Source organism: Lontra canadensis, unplaced genomic scaffold, assembly GCF_010015895.1.
Source record: "Lontra canadensis isolate GAN:19392208 unplaced genomic scaffold, GSC_riverotter_1.0 scaffold277, whole genome shotgun sequence".
Taxonomy (NCBI): Eukaryota; Metazoa; Chordata; class Mammalia; order Carnivora; family Mustelidae; genus Lontra; species Lontra canadensis.
The window spans coordinates 41,839-64,003 of record NW_022631271.1 but is presented as its reverse complement, the minus strand read 5'-3'; the positions used below and the strand labels follow the sequence as shown (position 1 = coordinate 64,003).

Below are 22,165 nucleotides of genomic sequence, written 5' to 3'. Positions count from 1 at the left end.
CCTGAGATCTCCAGCATTTGGGGATTCTTCAACCAATGTGATATTAGAACTATCACATCCCAGTGCTATTTCTGCTTGCATATTGATCCTGGCTCCCTAGACCAGCAGAATCCTAAAAATCCAAATCCCCAAACACTGGGTCAGCAGGAATTTTCTTCTCAGTGTAGTTTCCTTTGTAGGAGGTGGGCAGAGCCCAGCTCCAGCCTCTGACTTCAAATATGAGCCTTACTCTGGGTCCCTAGCTCACATGGAGCAATTTTAGCAGAAACAGCCTACTGTCTCCTTCCCTCCTCAGAGTCCAGTGGCCAACTAACTGTTTGGTATTTTGAATTTCTGATCCAATTCTGGTCCATGCTTCTTATTTTTGAGCTTATATTCTTTTCTTTTTCATTTTTATATTTTAATCAATCTATGCTGAATATTTAGAGCATGAGAAAAGTATCATAAGTGCCTTTTTCTTAGATGTGGCTTGTGAATGTGGAAGGAAGGGGCCTGACATCACAACCTCTGGATGATTCACTTTGGTTTTGCCTGCCCCTCCCCATCCATCTTCTTTCTTCTGCTAATAGAATAGAAACTCAATTTTCCTGGGTGAATTATTGCTTCTCTACTTTCAATCCACACAATTCAGGTGAGTATGACTTCTCCCCTGGGTTGCAGGCATGGAAACTTGCACATGTTCTACCATCACTGTGCATCTGGATAAAAACTGGCATCGAAATCAGTCCGCCAAGAAGTGGTTCCAGGACTTGTGCTTGACCAAGAGGGAAAGATGTTTTCTTCTGACTTTGGACTGGCTAATTAATAACATGCAAATCCGGGGCTGAAAGAAGTTGACTAAGCAGAAACAGCCTACCTAAAATGAATCCCATAGAGAGAGGAGTATGGCTGAAGGACTAAGGCAACAGACCAAGTCCTGATGACATTGTTTAGTCCTTGGATAAAATCATACCTAAAGATTTCCATTCCCTGAACTTCTGAATTACATGGGCCCATATATTTTCTCTCTTGCTAAGGCCAGTTTGAATTGAGTTTTGTCCTTTGGTTCCAAAAGCATTCATAACTAATGCTCAGATTTTCATAGAATGAGGTGAAATTTAAAAGGCACATATTCATACATATATACACATTAAATGAATATAATTTCAAGGCACTCAAAGATGAATGAACCCATCCATGACCCACACTGGTCTATAATTTCTAGCACAAGGACACTTAGATCTATGAGAATATGACATAATAATCAGAAATAAGAAGCCCTTAGACTTAAGAACACATTTTCTCTTAATAGATCCACTCAAGATGATAAAACCTATAAATGCATGATTAATCTGGGTGGAAATCCTTGGAAAATGCCCCTGGAGGCACAGCCTCAGCTATAGGCCTGTATGGTTACCACACAACAAGCACTATGCCAACCAAGTACCTCATTTAAGGCCATGCTTCATATCAGGCATTTTGTCCAAAACAGGGAATTAAAAACCAACTTATTAATGGCTTCCCTCAAAGGACTTCTGTGCCTCCCACTAATTTAGTCTCAGATGATTGCATAAGGCCTTCATCTCTTTGTTCTCATGGAATATTTTTATCCCATATACCTTGACATCATAAAAGAGTCTGTCAAAAGGGCAAAAAGAATACCCTAATATGCTACAGAACTAAGACAGTCAAAGTACTAGCAGGTTCTACAAAGCAGACTTGGGGGGAGGGTGCTTAATCTGACTCCAGCCGCCTGGGAACATAGATGCTGCATCTGAGGTAAATTTCTAAGCATAGTCCACACAGCCTAGGTGTCCCAAAGAATACACAGACAAGTGTGGGAACCTAACACCTTCCTGCGAGAAGAGACATAATCTCTTAGCCCAGCCTCACCACACTTCACAGATGAACACAACAGCGGAATAGCTGTTTTCCCCAAAACCATAGAGCTACTTCCTGAGAGAGCTGAGATTGCATCTCTCAGGCAGAAGTCATTCTAGGATTTGGGAATCTGAACATATCCTAATGCTTCTAGAATAACTAGTTTGGATGATGTGAAGGAATGTGGTTTGCAACATGCTTCTACTGGAGTCCAGAGACTCAACAAAGAGGAGCCAGAAAGGCATCTGGGAGAAGCAGATGATACCAGCATAGAGGCAAAGCAAGCGGGACAACAGAATGTGGAGGGAGCACTGTCACATGCTTCAGAGCACGGATCCTGGCACCCTGCTGCATTTGAACCCTGGCTTCATCACCTGATGGCAACTTTACTCATGTTAATTAACCTTCCTGTGCCTCAATTTCCTCTTCTGCAAAATGACTATAAAAATGAGATGGACGGGGCACCTGGGTGGCAGTCACTTAAGCAACCGACTCTTGGTTTTGGCTCAGGCCATGATCTCAAGGTTTGGGGATCCAGCCCCACATTGGGCTCCATGCTCAGCAGGGCGTTGGCTGGAGAGTCTCTCTCTCTCTCTCTCCCTCCCTCTCCCTCTGTCCCCCTGACTCATGCCATCCACCCCCCTCTAAAATGAATAAATTTTTTTTTAAATGGGATGGACACCATAGGATTATTATAATCTTTAAATGGGTTTATATTTGAAGAGCCCTGGGAACGCCATCTGACTCAGGCAGGTGAGTATTTGATAAATAAGCACCGACTGGTCGCACTCCATCCTTAGCCAAGTTCTAATGAGTAAACAGAAAAGGCCAGTTCTGAGACATAATCTTGGACTCCCCAAGTCCTCCCTAATTTATGAAATGGGGCTGGATGGAGAGAGCAGGGGAGGCTGTGTCTCTGCCATGGCTAGATAAATTTCTGGAGGAGAACCAGAGATAAAACCGGAAAGCAACACATTAAATCAAGAACCTGAGCAACTTTATGAAAATACTTGCCACTGGGCTGGAGGACACAAAGGGCTGAAGGAATATAAGGTGACTTCCTTCACAATGTGCACAGAATCTGCTCTGCTTTGATTTGAACTTCTCTGGGGGAAGAGAAAGGTGTTTCTCTTTTTTTTTTTTTTTTTTAATTATGAAAAGGCACTGCAATCAGAGGCTTCCATTATCACAGGGATAAAATATCAATTTTTGTCAGGATAAAACGAAGCACAGATTAGCCGTGATAGGGAAAATTAAATTTCTAGCCTCCACTTGATTTGATATTTATCACTGCTTTACTTCAGAAATGTACTGTCACAAGACATTAAAAAAAAAAAAAAACTTATTCATCACACACCAAACAAACTTAAAGTCTCTTAGAAAGCAGAACTGACAAATAACAGGTGTGATTGAGAGAAAATCAAAGGGATGAGTGAGAAAAAGGAATAAAGAAAAAAATCAGAAATATGAATAATTTCAGGCAGCTCGGCGAAGAGGGAAAGGGGTGTAGAGAGAGATTGCAAGCATGAGCTGTACATGAGAGGCAAAATTCCATTATCCGTTCTTGGAAACAGGCTGCTGAGTGGTCAGTTTCAATTCATTCTTGCAGACGGTTGCTGAGACCACCACATGCTTCCACCCTGGGCACCTGGGACACGGATCTACAGCACGGAGCCAAGTGCTGATCACATCCACGTTGCTCACCTTTCAATACTCATACCTCTGGGATCAGAAGGAGTCAGAGAACTCAAAATTAGTTTTTCAAAAGGAGCTCCTCTAGGGGCGCCTGGGTGGCTCAGTGGTTAAGCATCTGCCTTCGGCTCAGGTCATGATCCCAGGGTTCTGGGATCAAGCCCCATGTCGGACTCCCTGCTTGGCGGGAAGCCTGCTTCTCCCTCTCCCACTTCCCCTGTTTGTGTTCCCTCTCTCGCTGTGTCTTTTCCGTGAAAATAAATAAAAATCTTAAAAAAAAGAAAGGAGTTCCTAATCTATCAAAAAGTTCAGACTATTCATGTCAACTTGAATAGTTATGATGAATCTCTAGCTTCAATGTCTGCTATAGGAGACCCAAGTAAGGTTATAATTAACCCATTTTTTTCAAATGTTGCCATCCATTTGGACATTGGTATTACCCTTGTTCCAGGTATTATCATTTGTCCATTACAGAAATGGGACTTTTCTTTCCCTCACTTGGAAGGGCAGTTCTTGAAGTGAAAAAATATATATACACATATATATAATTATGATTATATATGTAAACATATGATATGTATACAAATACTATTGTATATGTAAAGAAATCACACACACACAAACACACACACGTGACATAAATTAATGAGCCTACTCCAGGTTGTCTAAACACTAGTGCTAGAGGTAATAATCATAAGTGCATGAAAGGGGGGCACTGTACTAAATTAGGACAAGATTTGATCTGTTATCTATTTAATGCACCCTGTCAATTCAATTTAAATGAAGATTCTACTATGTCCTAGGGAAGGTCCTCTATTAAAGTAACAAAGAATCAAAAAATGGTGAATGACACAATCCATGCCTTTACAGAGATGATAAATATCATTGTTAAGAAGCTAAGAAATCTTACCATTTACAACGATTTGGATGGAACTGGAGGGTATCATGCTAAATGAAATAAGTCAACTAGTGAAAGACAACTACATGTTTTCACTCATATGTAGAAATTAAGAAACAAAACAGATCACAGGGGAAGGGAGGGGAAAATAAAATAAGACATAATAGAAAGGGAAACAAACCATAAGAGACTTCTAACTCTAGAAAACAAATTGAGGTTGCTGGAGGGGCGGTGGGTGAGGGGAGGGGGTAACTGGCTGATGGGCATTAGGAGGGCCCGTGACGTAATGAGCACTGTGTGTTGTACGCAACTGATAAATATCTAAACTCTACGGAAACTAATGATAAACTACACATTAACTAATTGAATTTAAATAAGTTTTTAAAAAAGAAGCTAAAGGATACACATTACTATTAAAAAAAAAAAAACACACAAAGTAAACATGGAATTTCCAATGGGGGCAAGAATCAGTGAGGAGTCCTTAGGTTAGAAAATACCTAACACAAAATCCATAGAAGAGTACTCCAATCAGAGGGAGGTGGGGCAGAGTTAATGGCAGATGCGGTAAAATTTCAGATTAAAGCTGCATGTGGTAGAAGTAGGGAATAAGCCAAAGGACACCAGAACGGCTGAAGGTTCTGGAATCCCTTCACCTGGGATCAAATGACTGCTCTGTGACCAATGGCAAGTTCCTTAAATTATATTGATAGTACCTAATAGGCTTATTGCAATTACTCAACACAATGCTTAGCCCAGAGCAGGCACCCATATATGTCAGCTATTATAAGCAGCTGTTAGTAGCAGTGGTGGAGATATATGGAGCGGGGCCCTATACTGTGGATGTCCAATGTTGGAATTTCAGAGAGCAGTGCATTTTGCCAGTGAGAAGAAACCAATGCTTGTGTCTGAAGAGGGGCATGCTCATTCTAGAGGATGTAGGTCATGCCTGGAGAGGACAGAGACTGAAGGTGTGCAGATTATGGGTGAAGATACTGCAGAGGTTGGGTGACAGAGAGATAACCAGATCCACACTAAAGCAGACGGGGTGGGAATACAAAAGGACGATAGTCACTTGAAAGGAATCATAGGTAAGACAGGAAGGTCTGGGCATGGGTCATGGGGTGAGAAGAAGGAAGAATCAAGTCTGATTGCTGCCTCTGGGGGCTGATCACTTGAATATTGGTGGTTTCATAGACAGCACTTAAAGAATGAGCATCGGGAGCCAGTTAAGGGGGCGGAGGAAGGGGTATAAATTTGGTTTTGCCATGCCGGTTCTGAGATTCTTACGGGAACCAGGGAGAACACTCTAGCAGGCATTTAGAAATACGCGTCAGTAATTTGGAAGAGAGGTTGGGGCTTAAGTTAATGAATTTGAGAGCCATTTGCATAGAAGTCTGTGGCCGAACCTGAGTTAACACATCACATAGCTGAGGGGTAAAACACAGAGAGGGAGAGAGAGAATGGGTGAACACTGTTGTCTGGGAAGTCTGCAATTAGCAAATGGGAAGGGGGAATAGAAAAGGAATCAGCATCACTGCCACAGACATCAAGGGCAGAGAGGGCTTCCAGAAGGTGAAAGAATGCATCACTTGTACCAAAGGATCATGAAGTTTAGTAAGAGGACAAAGATAGAGAAGATATTGCTGGATCTGACAATTAGAACATCCTAAAGAAACTTTTATTATTTTGATAAATTAAAAAAAAAAAAAACAAATATTGAATAAGAACATTGGAGGGGCTCCTGGGTGGCTCAGTGGGTTGAAGCCTCTGCCTTCAGCTCAGGTCATGATCTCAGCGTCCTGGGATTGAGCCCCGCATGGGTCTCTCTGCTCCGCAGGGAGCCTGCTTCCCCCTCTCTCTCTGCCTGACTCTCTGCCTACTTGTGATCTCTGTCTGTTAAATAAATAAATAAAATCTTAAAAAAAAAAAAAAGAATATTGGAACAAATACCTATGTACCCAGTGCTGAGCAGAATGACTAGGTAAGAGGCATATAACAAGAGTTTGAGGAGTAAGCATGAGTCGGGAAGTGTATTAAATAAGTGTAATGTGTAATAATGTAAACAAATTATTGTTTCATGAAAAGGTTCAGAATGGAAATATGAGAGGTGCCAGAATTACTACAGGAATATCGTTTTAGGGTAAAGAAGCCATGGGATGTTAGTGTAAAGAATGTGTCACTGGAGAAGAATATAGAAAATTGAAGGAGACATTTACATAAATCAATGAGCACATCAAAAAGGAAGTGGGAAAATAGAGAACTAAGCCCAGAAAGGGAAGATGAACTTCACTATCCAAAAGGTCCTTTTTTTTTTTAATCTTATGTAGGAACAAAAGCTTAGATGGAGAACAGATATCAAAAGTAAATTTGAAAAAAAAAGGAGGGGGAGGGAAGGACGTTTGGGTGGAAGAGTTTTAATTTTGAGGGAAGCAATGAATGAATTTCAAGATCTGAGTTACCAAGCACAAGCGCACTTCACTCTCATGCCAGTTCTAGAATTCTCTACAGCATCCCTGGCAAACAAACAGTCAATCTTGACTTACTTTAGGAGAGAGGAGCTCACTATCACATAAATTAGTGAATTTCATTTCTAGACTTTTCAGGTCGGAAGAAAGTTCTTATCTTTATCCTGAACTGTAATCTACTTTCCTGTAACTATTACACCTCAATCGTGTATCTGCCTACTGAGACCACAAGAATTTCCGTAAATCTCTCTTTTATATGACTCCCTAACAAATATTTCCAGATAACAATCATGTCCCAGCTGAGTTGCCTGGTTCTGGCTAAAATAGTTCTTGAGTCCTCACACCTGCATCCCAGTGTTTATAGCAGCATTATCAACAATAGCCAAGAACCTAAATGGAAAGAACCTAAATGTCCACTGACAGATGAACAGATAAAGAAAATGCAGTACACACACACACACACACACAGAATATTACTCAGCTATCAAAAAGAATGAAATCTTGCCATTTGCAACAAGGTGGATGGAGCTAGAGTGGATTATGCTGAGCAAAATAGAGAAAGACAAGTATCAAATGATTTCACTTATTTGTGGAATTTAAGAAACAAAACAGATGAACATAGGAGAAGAAAGGAAAAAAGAAAGGGAGGTAAAGCATAAGACTCTTAACTATACAGAAGAGGGTTGCTCAAGGGAGGGGGGTTGGGAAGATGGGCTAAATGGGTAATGGGTATTAAGGAGGGCACTTGTGATGAGCGCTGGGTATTAGATGGAAGTGATGAATCACTAAATTCCACTACTCTGAAACCATTATCACACAATATGTTAACTAGCTAGAATTTAAATAAAAACTTGAAACAAAAAATAAAATAAAATAAAATAAAAAATAAAGTTTTGATGTTGAGAAAAAGAAAAGAGAAGATTCCCTGAGTCTTCAATGTCCTCTTATCCATGGAAAAGCTCACTGAGGCTCTCAATGTTTGGTCACAGAAAAATAGGAAACAAGGTCCTCTTTAGGAGATACAAGCATAGCATTAGGTTTTAGGACTCAAACAAATGTAGTGTTTGGATCAGTTGGCGTGATGCTGCTGCATGAGGCTGGACATTCACGGCACTCATCTGGGACTTGGTGGCCTCAAATGTAAAGTGAGAATCTCTCGCACCTTACTTCTCCATCATGCTCTACAAAAGAGGCTACGAGACAAAATGCCAGAGATGCCGCCCGAAGGAACACCTCATTTGCTTTGGGTAAAACCCTAACTCTTGCTCCAAACAAAAGCCTGGGTCATGGGAACTGTAGCCCTTGGTTCTCATATGCTTCCCTTGCAACTCTCAGGGTGGAAATCCTCTGCATATCATCAAAATAGGAGACACCGCCAAGGACCTGTGCTGAGTCATCTGGTTTACCCTAAGGGATAACTTGGGATAGCTTCTAATTCTAACTAGATTCTAAACTGGACCCAGCATGCTGGCTTATTATTATCCCTCATCTTCAGAAAAACAAGGGCTACACCAAGATTTAGACATGAATGGATCTTCCAGAGAGGTGTTTGACTCCCTGAACACCTATTCCCACCCCCGTTCACCATTTCTCTATTATCGAAGAGAAACATGTATTTTCTGTTTTCCTACATGTAAATCTACATGTTTTTCCCCCCAAGTTTTTTCTACCCAGACTCTCTCTGGGTTAACTCCAAAAAATTCTATTTTAACCTCTCTGGTTTGATTCCCAATTAGTGTATTTCTCACTTCCATTCTCTTTCTCCCCTTCCCAGACTCACCAAACAACCTCTCCCTCTGCTGTTGTGCTTCCTGTCAATCTAGCTCGTGCTTATCATAAATTAGCATTTTTCAGTATCCACCCTGAGATTTGTAACACAAAGACAGCTCTGTTGATGACAGAAGCAGCACACACAAGCTGCCCTGCAGCCTAGGGGGGCTGTCCATCCCTGCTGGTACTGAAAACGAAACAGGCAAACACCGGGGTGGCTCCCAGGACCATTTCATTAAACTCTTAGGATCAGAATGTTTGAGAAGAAAGAAGCAGAAGCTGCTTCTCTGCATAAACTCATGAGTGAGCTTTCAAAACACAGAAAATCATGCATAAGGAAAACCTGCAAGAGATGTCACCATGGGAAAAGAACAGGCTCGGTGGTGATAGAAACCAAATCCTCATACCCTCTTTTCACCCGCTATGCCCCAATCCACAGGAAGTCAAGATCTCAGTGTTTCCAAAGGGCTAATTTCCAGTTCTATATTTAACACATTAGAAAACCCTTTTGGAAAGAAGAGTTCTGTACCTGCATACATTTACACTACACACACATAAATACTGGCTGGAAGGTTTATCAAATTTCACAAACGTATAGATGAAGGCTGAAGCTGGGTTTGAATTTCTGAAAATTTTTGTGAGCCATCAGCTCTCAAAAGCAGACAGTATGATAATCTCACAGATGGAGCCTCTTTCCTTAATTAATCACTGAAGACCTTTAAAAAGGTCAGAGTGCATCATGCTCCCAGTCCAAGCTCCACAGAGAGGACCAGAAGCACCTGACAGCAAGACTGTATACACGCATGCACTCTATTTATCCCAGCTTGTTAATGGAGTGTGTGGCACTTTTCCTGAGATACTGTGTGCACACACATTTTTAAAAAATGATGCATTTGTCTATATAAACAGAGATGAGAATGAATTCTCTGTTGCTAAAGTTACCACAAACTTAGAGGCCTAAAACAAAAGCAGTATCTCTCACACGGTTCCATAGGCTTGAAACCCAACAAAGTCATCACCAGGCAGAACTCAAGGTGTTACCTGTCCAGAGCTCTTACTGGAGGCTCTGGTTCCGGCTCATACAAGTTGCTTGCAGAATTCCGTACCTTGCTGTTTTAGGGCTCAGGGCCTCATCTCCTTGCTGGCCATCATCGTGGAGCCCCTCTTAGCTTCCTTCCTCCATCTTCGGAGTCAGCAACAGAATATCAAATTTCCTTCCATGATTCCAGTCTTTCCAGCTTCCCCTTCTACCATGTGGCTTCTGAACCCTTCTCCATTGCGTCTGACTGCAGCCACAGCAAGTTCTCGGTTTTCAAGGGCTGATGCGAATAGATTGGGCCCATTTTATAATCCAGGATAATCTCCCCGTGTTAAGGTCCATAACTTTAATTATATCTTCAGGACTCTTTTGACACTTAAAGTAACCTATTGGCAGGATCAAGGGATTAAGGCAAGGACATCTAAGAGGGTCCATTATCTGGCTTACCACACTGAATGTATCATCTGAGTTCCTTTTTATACTAAACTTCCAACAGACATTTCAGGAATATTAGCTGATGATCCAGAACCATGCACATCACTTCAAGATGTCCCTCCTCTTTGTTATCACACATTTTTATAAATCCATTCAAGCTTATCTAGCCTTGATTATCCCACTGATAACTCCCCCTCCAGCCCCCTTCAGTTCCTGAAACGTTCCATACAGGGCGAAGACCAAAGGCCCATGCTGCAACTGAGTCAACAAGAGTGCGCCGTGACCACTGGTCCATCTCACACAGAGGCTAAAAACTTGTCCTTGCATTTGGTCTACTATCACGGATCCGATCATGAACCATATAATGCCTCAGCATCCTCATATCGCTGCTCAGATGAATGTATCAGCCCTCCCTGGGCTCTCCTGATATTTTTCCAAAGCACCAAATGAACCCCTTTCTTACTTCCGCCTACCTGACCCATATCTTCAAGTAATTTTACATTAACTTTCCATCTACTTTGTGGTCTCTCAGGGACCAGCTTCTGGAGTAAGAAGCAAATTCTGTTGTTCCATATGCCAGGTCTGGGCACACCCCCTGCTCGAGCCTATGGAAGGCACAGCAGCCATGTCGAGTCTGCCTTCTTAGGGAGGTTAAGTGCAGACCACATGGCTCATCAATGTCCCCCACAGAGCCACACTCTCTGGAATTAAAGTGACTAGATCATCCTGTGTATAGTCAGTATACTCTGTCTTGACACATGCATGAGAGAAAAAAGCAGCTGCTTTGTCTGGGGTAGCTCAGATCAATTTTGTCGTGAACAACCACCGCTACGGTAGACTTCTCATTGCTCAACACAACTCCATGGCCTGCCTGTGAGTCTCATCTGTCAGGTGTTTGTTGGGGCATCTGGTCCCTTTTCTCTAATTTTACTTCCATGGTGCCCTAAAAATCTGGACTCGGTTATTGGATATTTTTGCTATGAAATCTCTCCTCTGTGGCCATTTATGCATTCTCCCTCCCACTCAAAAACTGAATTCCAGTGGCTTGCATCCAAAGGATATGTCCTGTAGTTTCTAAAATAAACCTCTCTTATACCTGCGTTTCCCTGGCACATTCATTACTTTCCTTTATCCTTCAAATTATTTTATCATAAAATCAGATGCATTGCAAAATTTTTGGCAAGGCTTTCTAAATGTGAAGAAAGACGAATGACATTTATTTTGTTCTCCTAGCAAGGCAGGGCCTTCCACTTTGTAATCATGATGGGTTTCATTAATGTTCTCCCCAGTCCACTATTCTTTCATTAGTAAATGAAGCTTGACCTGGAGCTGGCCTCAGTGGCAGCCCATTAGCTACGGCCTCACAGTGAACAACATCACTTTGTATTGATGGCCTTTGTTTACAGGCACGCAACCAGACTGGAGCTGCAAGACTGTCCTGATCCTGGCCAATTTAATTTCACAAAAAGAGTTCCATAAAACTCTTGTCTGAACTCTTTTTCCTGGCAACAGCCTAAATATTTTCAAATAGCCCGCTACCAAACCAACGGACATCCCTCCCCCAAAGCTCTTCTGCAAAAGCATGGAGGAAAAACTACAATAGAAAACAGACCGTTAGTTCGGCATAATTAAAAATCTCATCTGACCCTTTGTGGGCAACTCTCTGTCCACCTTCCTGAATTTCTTTCAACGGGCATCCACTGAAAACAGATGCTTCATAAAAAGAATGACATATTCCCTAAGAGAAGATTGTTAACATCTCTTTTTTATAATTAAAACAACGGCTTGGCATGCTTTCTACCATATTTATAGAACTCAGAGCAATGCATGATCTCTTAGGACTACTAGGCCATTTTCTTTCTAACTGAAGAGGTTTGTCTTATCCTGAGATCTAGAAAATAGACTGGTAGGGAAGAATTAGTGAGCTTAACACAAGAGAAGATATGAAACAATGAGACTAAGGCTCTGTGAAAATATCCATGCCCTGGTGGGTCATGTCCTGATGGAAAGAAATAAGTGGATGCATGGGCAACTTTTCAGCAGAACATTTCCTAGAAAAAATAAATTAAGTGCATTTAAGTGATATTCCAGTGGACAATTTTTGTATATGAGAACAGAATTAAGGCAAGGGAAAATCATTCTTATATTCACATAACTGACTTAAGTCTAATCTGCATAGTTACACCAGATCTGCTACCCTGAACTTTACGTTGGAAGCCCGTGTGCAGAGAAGCACGGTCTTCCCTGACCCTGGATTGGGTACCAGTAGTACCCATGGTGCCACTGAACGGTCAAGGTCACTCCTAACATATGTGATGCTCTAGACCTTGCCTTTGGAAGGCCCCAGCTTTTATCACTCGGTTCATGTGACATCTGTCAATCTGATCATGTGTGAATACTGAGGTTTACCCTTGCATGCTTTTTTTAAAGGGCTGGTGAGGGATGGGCCTCTCTTATAGTGATCATCATCAAAGATTTTTGAAGGTTGATTTCCTTTCGGCGTGCCTGGGTGGCTCAGTCAGTTAAGCATCTGAGCAGGTTCAGCTCAGGTCATGAACTCCAGGTTGGGTGATCTAGCCCTAAGTCAGGCTCCATGCTCAGCAGGGAGTCTACTTCCCCTCTCCCTCTCCCTTTGCCTCTCTCTGTACTCACGTGCTCTCTCTCTCTCTCTCTCACACACACACAGCGTGCACTCTCTCTCTCTCAAATAAATGAATAAATCTTTTGAAAAAAAGTAATTTCCTTTCACAAAGTTTCTACAAGAGCAGACATTTGATCCCTAGAGGAAAAAGGTCAACTTACTACTACTATCCTGTATTCAAACGCATTTGCCATTGATATCTTACACTAAAACTTTCACATTTCTGGATTTTTATAAGTTTATATCCAAAAGGGTCAGATGCGAAACATGTATTTCTACATGCATCTCCACTGGGGACAGACAGCTTTGGGATTCACCACTCCTTTGTTCCATCTTCTGCTTTCTCCCTGAGCTGAAATTACTTATTTCTGTATGAATGACTTTTACACTTTCATTCTTTGGCTCATCTAGTTTTGATGAAACACACATGAAAGGTGTTCTTTGAGTCTTTCACTCACGTTAGAAGTAAATTCCATGGTATCAGACACATGGCTTATGGATCTCCTCAGTCATCCCCCTCTTCCTGTGGGAGGCACCAACCACCTCCTGAACAACATGGCAGCTGCAGGGCGCGGACCAGTCACTTGCTCTAGAAGTCCCTCCCTGTCAGATGGCCTCTGAGCAGCTGGGCTAACCAGCAACAAACCTAGGTTTCTGGTTCTTCCAGGCATTTCTGGACTGGGATGAAGCCCCACAATGGAGTGGGATGTGGCATCTCAGAGCCACGAGAGCAACCGAGATATGGAGAAGCATGTCATACCCTATGAAGTGAACTCTCACAGACTGGAAAAAGGAGGCAGAAGGGAGATGGTGCGACAAATTATCTCCCATTCCTATCTTTTACTGTCTATTTGGACATGCAGTTTCTTATTGCAGCTTGTCTGTAGACAACCCACACACTGAGAGACACGTTCCATCTATTCATGGAGGGCTGGAAGTCAATGTCATTGCTATCAACTAAATTTCCCCCCACCCCCCGTCATTCATATCTGGAAGTCCTAACCACCAGTGTGACTGTATTTGGAGACAGGACCTTTAGGGAGATAATTCACATTAAATGAGGTCACTAGGACAGGGCACTTATCCAATAGGACTGCTGTCCTTCGAAGAGGAGGAGACAGCCTGAGCATGAGGAAAGGCCATGTGTGGACACAGGAGTGGGGGGTGGGCATCCTACAAGCCAGGAAAAACGCTCTCACCAAAGAGTGAATTTGTGTGGGCACCTTGATCAGGGACTTCTGGCCTCCAGAACAGTGATAAAATAAATATCTGTTGTTTAAGCCACTTGACAGTGCAAGTTGACTAATACAATATACAAAAATTATTCACTTAGGTATCACTTAAATGCACTTATTTTTTTTTTTTCTACGAAATGTTCTGCTAAAAACTTGCCCATGGATCCACATATTTTTTTTTTTTCTATCAGGACATGGCCCACCGAGACATGGACATTTTCACAGAGAAGTTGCCAGGGTATAAATCCCTAATATGAGCATAACTAGATGGTTTAGGAATCTTCTTCTGGATTGCCTCTTAATACCCTGTATCTTTTCCCCAGACCTTGCCCTTGTCATGCCTTCACTCTGAGAGCTATTTTTCCATGACCACCAACCCAATACAGTGCCTCTGGAACTCCTGAGATCAAGGTCCGTCATCGTCTCTATCCCACGGCCATAGACGACGCTCTTACCCTTCACCTAACATACTGCTGTTGTGTGCTGGAGACCAAACAGTGGTCAGCACCGACTTCTACTCTTAGGGAAAAAAGGGCCCAGATATACGGTCTGGCAAGAAAAGGCTAGGAATGTTGTCTTCCTAAAGAGAAAACACCTCACAAGCACAGGCTCACGTGATGCTATTTCCATATGCTATCTTCTGTTTCCGCACTCTCTGGGCCCATCGCTTTCCCTTGACTTAACAAACAACCACTCAGAACCTCTCACAGAAGCTTGGCAGGCAGTAGGCACAGCTGAAATATCACGGGTCGAAAATTCAAACCTGAGTCTGTCACTGTTTTGCGATCTTCGTTCCCTTGTTTCAAAGTGAGAATAGCAAATGCTACCTCATTGTTTTGTCCTAACAATTAAATGAGAAAATGGAGAAAGTGCCTGGCACACAGGAAGTACTCGACACTATGTATTACTTCCTCTTCCGCGTTTCCTTCTCCCCAGGCAAAACTCAACAGCCTCACCATGCACGTATTTACACCCCCTGGGGCTCATCCCAGTTTTTCCACAGATAAAAAATATTTCCTTAGTACCTTTGTCGCACTTCTTATGTTGTAGCCTGTTTGACCGTAACAACACTACATATGAGGTATCATTCTTCTCATTTGCAGATGGGAAAATTTAAGCTCAGAAAGAATACGAGATTCCCAAAGAGTCCACTCCAGAGCTCTCCCCATGAGACCACACCCTACGTCTCGTCCACATCAAGCCTTGCTGGGTCAGCAGGTTCCACCGGGATTGTCAGACTTAAGGGACGTTGATCACAACTTGGGAAAGTACAGCCTCAGTCCTCACAATGTGTTCTACGGACATAAATGGGCACAGGTGCCACCGTAAGTGGATCATGTGCTGACAGTCATCATTCATTCGTCCAAGAAGCATTTATTAAGCTCCTACTAAATGCATATCAATTAGCTGTAAAGGAATCAAAGAACCAAATGCATGCCCCCTACCATCTAAGAGTTCACAACTTAGGTGTTGTGTAGACACACAAAGGCACAAAAAGTTAACACACAGGAATCAGACAAATTTGCAAGCACAGAGACTGGCTCAAAACATATGTAATAAAGTGTTAAGTTTTATAACCTACATCCTAAGCTCTCCAGTGGTTTCTCAGTCTTGACGCCATCAACAGTGGGGCCACAGAATTCACTGCCGCGGTGGGATGGCTTGTACACTGTGGGGTATTCAGAAACATCCCTAGAGCTACTATCATCACAGAATGCGACAGACTACGTGGCTTAGAGCAATAGGAATGGATTCTCTCACAGATTTCAGTGCCGGAAGTCTGAAATCAAGATATCAGGAGGCCATGCTACCTGCAAAGTTTCTAGTACAGAATTCTTCCTAGTGTCTTCCAGCTTCTGGTGGTTCCCAGCAATCTGCCCTCACCGGGCTTGTGGCAGCCTTTTCTTCAGTCTGTGCCTCTGACTTCACATGGCTCTCTTTTCTCTGTGTCTGTCTCTACATCCCTAATTCCCTCTTCTTATAAGGATACCAGCTACCAAATCAGGGCCCGCTCTAATCCAGCATGAGCTCATCTTAAGTCAATTACATCTGGAAACCTACGTTATTTCCTGTAAGATCACATTCACAGGTTCCAGATGGACATGGATTTTTGCAAACACGATTAACCCAACACACCTGTTTTCTACCACTATAACACCCACCCCACCATATGTATGCATATATATATATATATATATGCGCACGCACACAGGTGCACGCGCGCGCACACACACACACACACACACACAAAATTTGGCAATCAAAAATATCTCCAGGCATTGCCAAATGTCCTCAGGTGGAAGAAAGCATCACCAGTTGTTAAGGACCACTGCTCTACAGAGATCAGAAAAGGGAAAAACAAAAGCAAGCTGAGCAGTCGGTCAAGGCTTTGACGCAGCAGATGGGGGTCAAGGGAGCCTGGCTTCTCTGGCTTCTCCCAGTTGCTCCCCCTCTTGATTTCTCTTCCACCTTCATTGCTATTTCTTTCCTCTAAATGTTTTTTTTTTCTCCTCTTATTTTATCTTCTCTGTGTTTCTTTGTCTCTATTTCCCTCCCCTTCTCCTACCTCCTGCCAGTACCTTTCATTCTCCTTCCTTCCGGGTACTCTGAGGGCTAGCCTCAGTCGGGCAGGTGCCACGGAACATGGCCAATGTCGGCTGGCAGGTGACAGGCAGGCAGGGATGGCTGGGAAAGGAGGGGGTACACAATGGGCTCGCTTTCCTGTCACCTCGTGAAGAATGGCTCTCACCCAGTCTTTTCTTTCAAGAGTTTGTGAAATTCATTCAATAGAAAAAAAAAATGTGAAAGGAATTATGAAGTCTTGAGGAAAATCACTTTTTTTAAAGTTAAGTCGCATGACAATGGCAGCTGATAGAGTGAATTAAATTCTAACTGCACCAGCGATTTGATAGGTATCATTTTGCTAAGCATTACCGAGAAAATGCCTTCTAGGGGATGTGAAGTTCAAATTCAGAATGAACACGTGACATCTGTGACATCTGATTCAATTAGGTGAAATTCATTAATATAAAAAAGGAAAAGGGTCAAATGGAAATTCGAAATTTGTAAAACAGATTCAGAGCACTTTTCTAGAAAACCTACCTACAACATCTTTCGTAAAGCCCACGCTGATTTAATTTAGGGTCTAAAAGGAAGGAAAACATTTCACTGACACATCAGTGGTGTCACAGGTGCTTGAAATAGTTCTTTTTTTTGTGACATTTGGGAAATATTTGTAAACTATGTTTTGTCTCCATGAACCCAGTACGAAGCTTGCCAGTCACTCAACTGTCCCAGGAAAACATTCTCAGTCATTTGGACATGGCTCTGTTGCCATGGACGGCAGGATAAAGCCAGTAAGGTCTGCAACTACTGTGGGGCAATCCTAAACTCAAGACTTTGGAACACCAAAGGCAACTGCCAACTAAGACTTTCTAAAAAAAAAAAAAGAAAGAAAGAAAAAAAAAATTAGTCAAATGGGTGCTGTAAAATATTCTCCATGAAATATTTCCCACCCATTTAGCAGATCACGTCCTCTAAGGCATTCACGTAGGGCTGGCTAAAAGAGTTTCAAAATCTTACTTTGCCTGGATGTAAGGAAGTCTGCCTCATTAGTGATCAATTACCAGCCAGATCTGCCCTAGGAAGTCATTAATATATACCTTGTACTGTCAAGCCCTGTAATTGGGCACCACATGGCCAATAAGCCATCAGATGCTATTATTAATACCTCCCTCAAAGCTCCACCAGGATCCATATTGTATAAACGAGGTACCAAATGGGGTGATTTTTCATTGCCTTCCAACTTGGCCTACAATAAGTAGATCAACACAAACCAGCCGGTGCTTGGACCCAAAGGCAGAGTCTCACTATATGGCCCATCACTGACATTGATTTTCAAAGCTTCCAATAGTGCTGTCGTGTACAAAAGCTTTTTCCTATGGGCTGGTGATCCAGGACTAACTTCAAGAAGCCCATTTTTTCAGAAGTTCCTGCTTCCTCCTCTTCCACATACAAGAATGAATGGAGATGCTGCTAAAGAATGAGATCACAGGGTGCCTGGGTGGCTCAGTCGTTGAGTGTGTGCCTTCGGCTCAGGTCGGGATCCCAGCGTCCTGGGATCAAGCCCCACACTGGCCTCCCTCCTTGGCGGGAAGCCTGCTTCTCCCTCTCCTGCTTCCCCTGTTTGTGCTCCCTTTCTCACTGTCTCTCTCTGTCAAATAAATAAATAAAATCCCAAAAAAATAAAATAAATCTTAAAAAAAAAAAAAAGAATGAGATCCCATACTGTGGCAGGTGAGTGCCCTGTGCAAGGAGGAGGTATTCATGTCCAGCAACAAGGGGAGGAAGCACTGGAGAGAGATATTACAGAAGCCAAAAAGCAGCAAGAAGAGGACCATGGAGTAAAGATACTGAGTAACTTCCCCCCCTCAACATACTGAGATCCCAATTATCCTAATCCAAGAATCTTCTAGGGTTTTCTCTACTCGAGGATTTTATTCACTCATGCATTCATTCATTCAATGATTCATCCATCCATTCATTCTGTCGTCTGACAAATAATTACTGAGCCAACCAATCATCAGGATCCATGCCAGACCCTTGAATGGGAAAGGACTGCTTTGAAAAAACAGCCATGCATCTTTATTCTTTTAGGAATGGTTAGAAATCTCAGAAGCTTCCCTCCCTCTATCTGCCCTTCACCTGCTACTCCCAGGCATCCTTCAAGTGTCAGGTTACAAGATCACTTCCTCAGGAAAGCCTCCCCTGACTGTTCCTTCCTAGTGTAAGCGCCGTGGCATTCTGTACTTCTTGGCACATTCCCTATTACTAAAGAAGCTGCTTTCAAACCCTCTTCGATGTCTGTGTGCATTGCTAAACTACATTTCTGATGTGTTCACCACAGGACTCCCTGTGCCTAGCACATTGCCTGGCACATAGTAGGTATGCAATTAATTGGTGCTGATCGACTGACTGCTGGTGGCACAGACTGCAAGAGGCCACTGCTGACGGGACTGCTTTCGGACAGCAGTCTCTCCAGGGAGCAATCAAAGGCCTTGACTGACAGTTCTAGCTTTACTACCCGTAAGAAATCTTCAGTAAGTGTTCCTGTCCCCCTCCCTTCATTTCTCTCTCCCTCCCACCTCATCTACTCCCTCCCTGTTCCCCTTCCCCCTTCCCTCCTTCTCTTTCTCTCTCTCCCTCTCTCCCTCTTAATCAGTGGGCTCGCTGCAGGCAGAATGAGAGCAGGGACCGGGAAGACAGTGAAGAAATACATCACTCAAGCAAGAAGTAGGGACTGTAAAGAGCTTCGGATGTGATGAGTTGATTCTCTTCTCTGTTCACTGCTGCTTTCCAGAACCTGAGAGGGTACTGAGAAGGAGGAGGTGCTCGATTAAGACTTTGAAGAAATGAATAAACGGGTTGATTAAGTTATTAATTGTAGAAAAGATCTGCTTCTCTGTGCTCACCGATGACATCTCACGACTGAGGGAGGAAAAGGATTCAGGCATGGACTAAGGACTCAGAGCAGGGTTCCTTTCTGTGCTCTCCCATTAATCATTGTCATTTCTGGCCATTTTGGGGTCGGGGATCCCAGGAAGGGCCTACATTTTCAATAATAAGAGCAGTAATAGCTAACAGTCTGGGATTGCTTATAGTGCTGAGCAAAGAGCCTCTCTTACATTATCTGATTTCATCAAGACCACGCACGGAGGTGTTGTTAACACTATTCTTAAAGTGAAGACCCTGGGGTTCAGAAAAATGTAAAAGACATGCTCCGGATCGCACAGCTACCAAGTACAAGATCTGGTTTCCATCCACGTCTGTTGGGCCTCAGAGCTCTCACTCTTGGCCACTGGACTACGCTGCCCCTTCTAGACCCACAGGGTTACAGACGCAGGCCCACCCTCCAACAGACACACAGCCCAGCCGCTGTACCACACCAGGGAGCTCCCTTCCCATGGAGGATGATGGGAAAGGCGCCCTCTGGCTTTACGCGACATGGCGGCAAAGCTCACGCTAGAGGTGATAGGGTCACGTGACACCGAGCTATCAGCTCGATCCTTGGCTCCTTGGCGGAAGTACAATACTCCCCTCCCCAGGGAAGCTTTGGAAAAAGTCTTCCTTCCACTGCCTCATCATGCCACTCCAGCGATTATTCAGCATGGCCACAACAGTGACTCCAAGGCCCCCGGTACAATTCTGCTTTTTTGCCCAAATCACGCTGCCTCACAAGCCAGGCCCCCCGCCCCATTGCTCTGCCCATCAATACACATTTACAACAGATTTCATTCAACTCCACTGGCCCTCTGGTTAATTTACACAGTGCCAAACTGACCTTTCCAAATGTGTCCCACGGCATGGGGAGAGTGAGGAAAATTTACTGCCAAGAACCAAAAATATGCTACCTTGTGAAATATGGGTTTTTTCATGGCTTGATTTGAACTTCGTATCAGAAACTGTGGAGCGGTTCAATGATTATTCACCATTTGAGGAAGGGAAAAGGCAGTTCAGAGGCCTTCAGGGCCCATATTTCACAGCCCTATCAGACGCTCACACAGGTGATTAAAAGCTCCACAAGCAGCAGCAACTGCAGGGCCTCCTGGTCACATTCTAGAGAAAGAGATGTATTTCTCTGAACGAGAAGAAGCTTGAGAACCCACCGGCACTGAAAAAGTTGGCACGAATTTCCCTGGGGAATGCAGAGGGAAAAAAAAAGTTCTCCAACTTTCCCTTCCCCTTCTCATCTTCCATTCATCCATGAAAATCCACCAAGGCCCCTTTAATCCGTGCTTTTCTTAGCTCAGTGAGGGCCTGAATGATGTTTGGATTAATCCACCATGAGGCAGCTATCCTGTGAGGAGATGCAGAAGCGAGAATAATTTCTACGAGGACCAGGACTTCACTTAGAGCACTGGGAGGAAAGAACACAAGCAAGGAAGAGTACAGGATCTTGGAGACAGCTGTGACCAGCCGCAGGCTGGGACATGCAAGGGAAGGAGCCGTTACTGGTAGCTAGAAAGGGCAGTGGTCTGGACAGGGGAGTCCGGCAAGAGTTGCTCCCTTCAGAGGAGGCATGCAGCCAAGAAGGAAGCTGGGAGAATGAATATTTTGCTCTCACTCTCTTCCCTTCTCCATTCTCTTGGACTGTATTCCATTGGCCCAGTCAAACCACAGCCATTCCAGCTAAGGACCCCATTGGTATGAACCCTAAAGCTCACTGCCAATTCATAAAGTCACTCTCCAGGGCTGGAAACGAGATCTGGGATGCTGGAGGGGGTAACTTAAAAATGTCCAGCACACCAAGAAAACTCTTAAAGCCCACCTTTTATGCTTGACCCCCCAATTCCCCTTCCAATTTCATGAAGACCATTTTCCTGTGTACCCCCAGACTGGGGTACAGCAGTGCACTAAGTCTAAGCTACACAGCCCGTTGCCGGTTTGAAGTGAGCGTTCTCCTCTGAATTCACAAAATGTGGCTCATGGGGTAAATTCTAAAAATGTTCTAATTACTTTGAACAGAAGGATATTTTCTTCTCTACCATAATAAAAACTCCTTCAAGGCAGGCAGCATGATTTGTTAGTACCTACATAAATTGAGTACCTCCTTATGCCGGTATCCATACATCTGTTATATGTCATTGGCTCATCATAATGAACATAGAGATGAAGAAATCAAAGCTCAGCTAAACTAAATTTCACAAAGTGACACGGCCAGAGTAGAACAGGTCAGAGATCTAAACTCAACTCTTCCTGACTCTCAAGTTCAAGCTTCTAACCACCATGTCACTCTGTCTCTTAATCACTTTCGAAATCTCTACAATGCTTAGTAAGCAGCCTAACACACGGCAGACCTCCTTCTGTTCCCTGGGTGGATAAATGGACACATTCTAATGGAAAGAAACCATCATTCTCAGTCTTCATTACTATCCCCTAGGCCAGATTCTCTTCATGTCCTTCATTAACTCATTACACAATCAATTATTGGGACTGTACTTTTTTTTTAATCATCCCCAAAGTCAGAAAAGAAACAGAAAGCATAGTCCTGGGTCTAAAAGCAATGTTTCCAAGTCAAGGAGCATAACTGAATTCCTAATCAAACACTAAGTATGGTGCATAAAGGATGAC

At 43.2% G+C, this 22,165-nt stretch overlaps 1 protein-coding gene across 1 annotated transcript in view; it reads right to left on the bottom strand.

Annotated features, from left to right (window-relative positions):
- Positions 1-20,040, bottom strand: part of LOC116862616 (cytosolic carboxypeptidase 4-like) — a gene marked incomplete at its 3' end in the record, with an annotated part of 169,141 nt that extends 149,101 nt beyond the window's left edge. Inside the window, exons 1-2 of the mRNA XM_032849973.1 lie at positions 20,034-20,040; positions 15,618-15,704 (exon numbers count right to left, since the gene is read on the bottom strand). Of these exons, the coding sequence (XP_032705864.1) occupies positions 15,618-15,704; positions 20,034-20,040 (94 nt within the window). The remainder of the gene's footprint in view (positions 1-15,617; positions 15,705-20,033) is intronic.
- Positions 20,041-22,165: the final 2,125 nt, after the last annotated feature.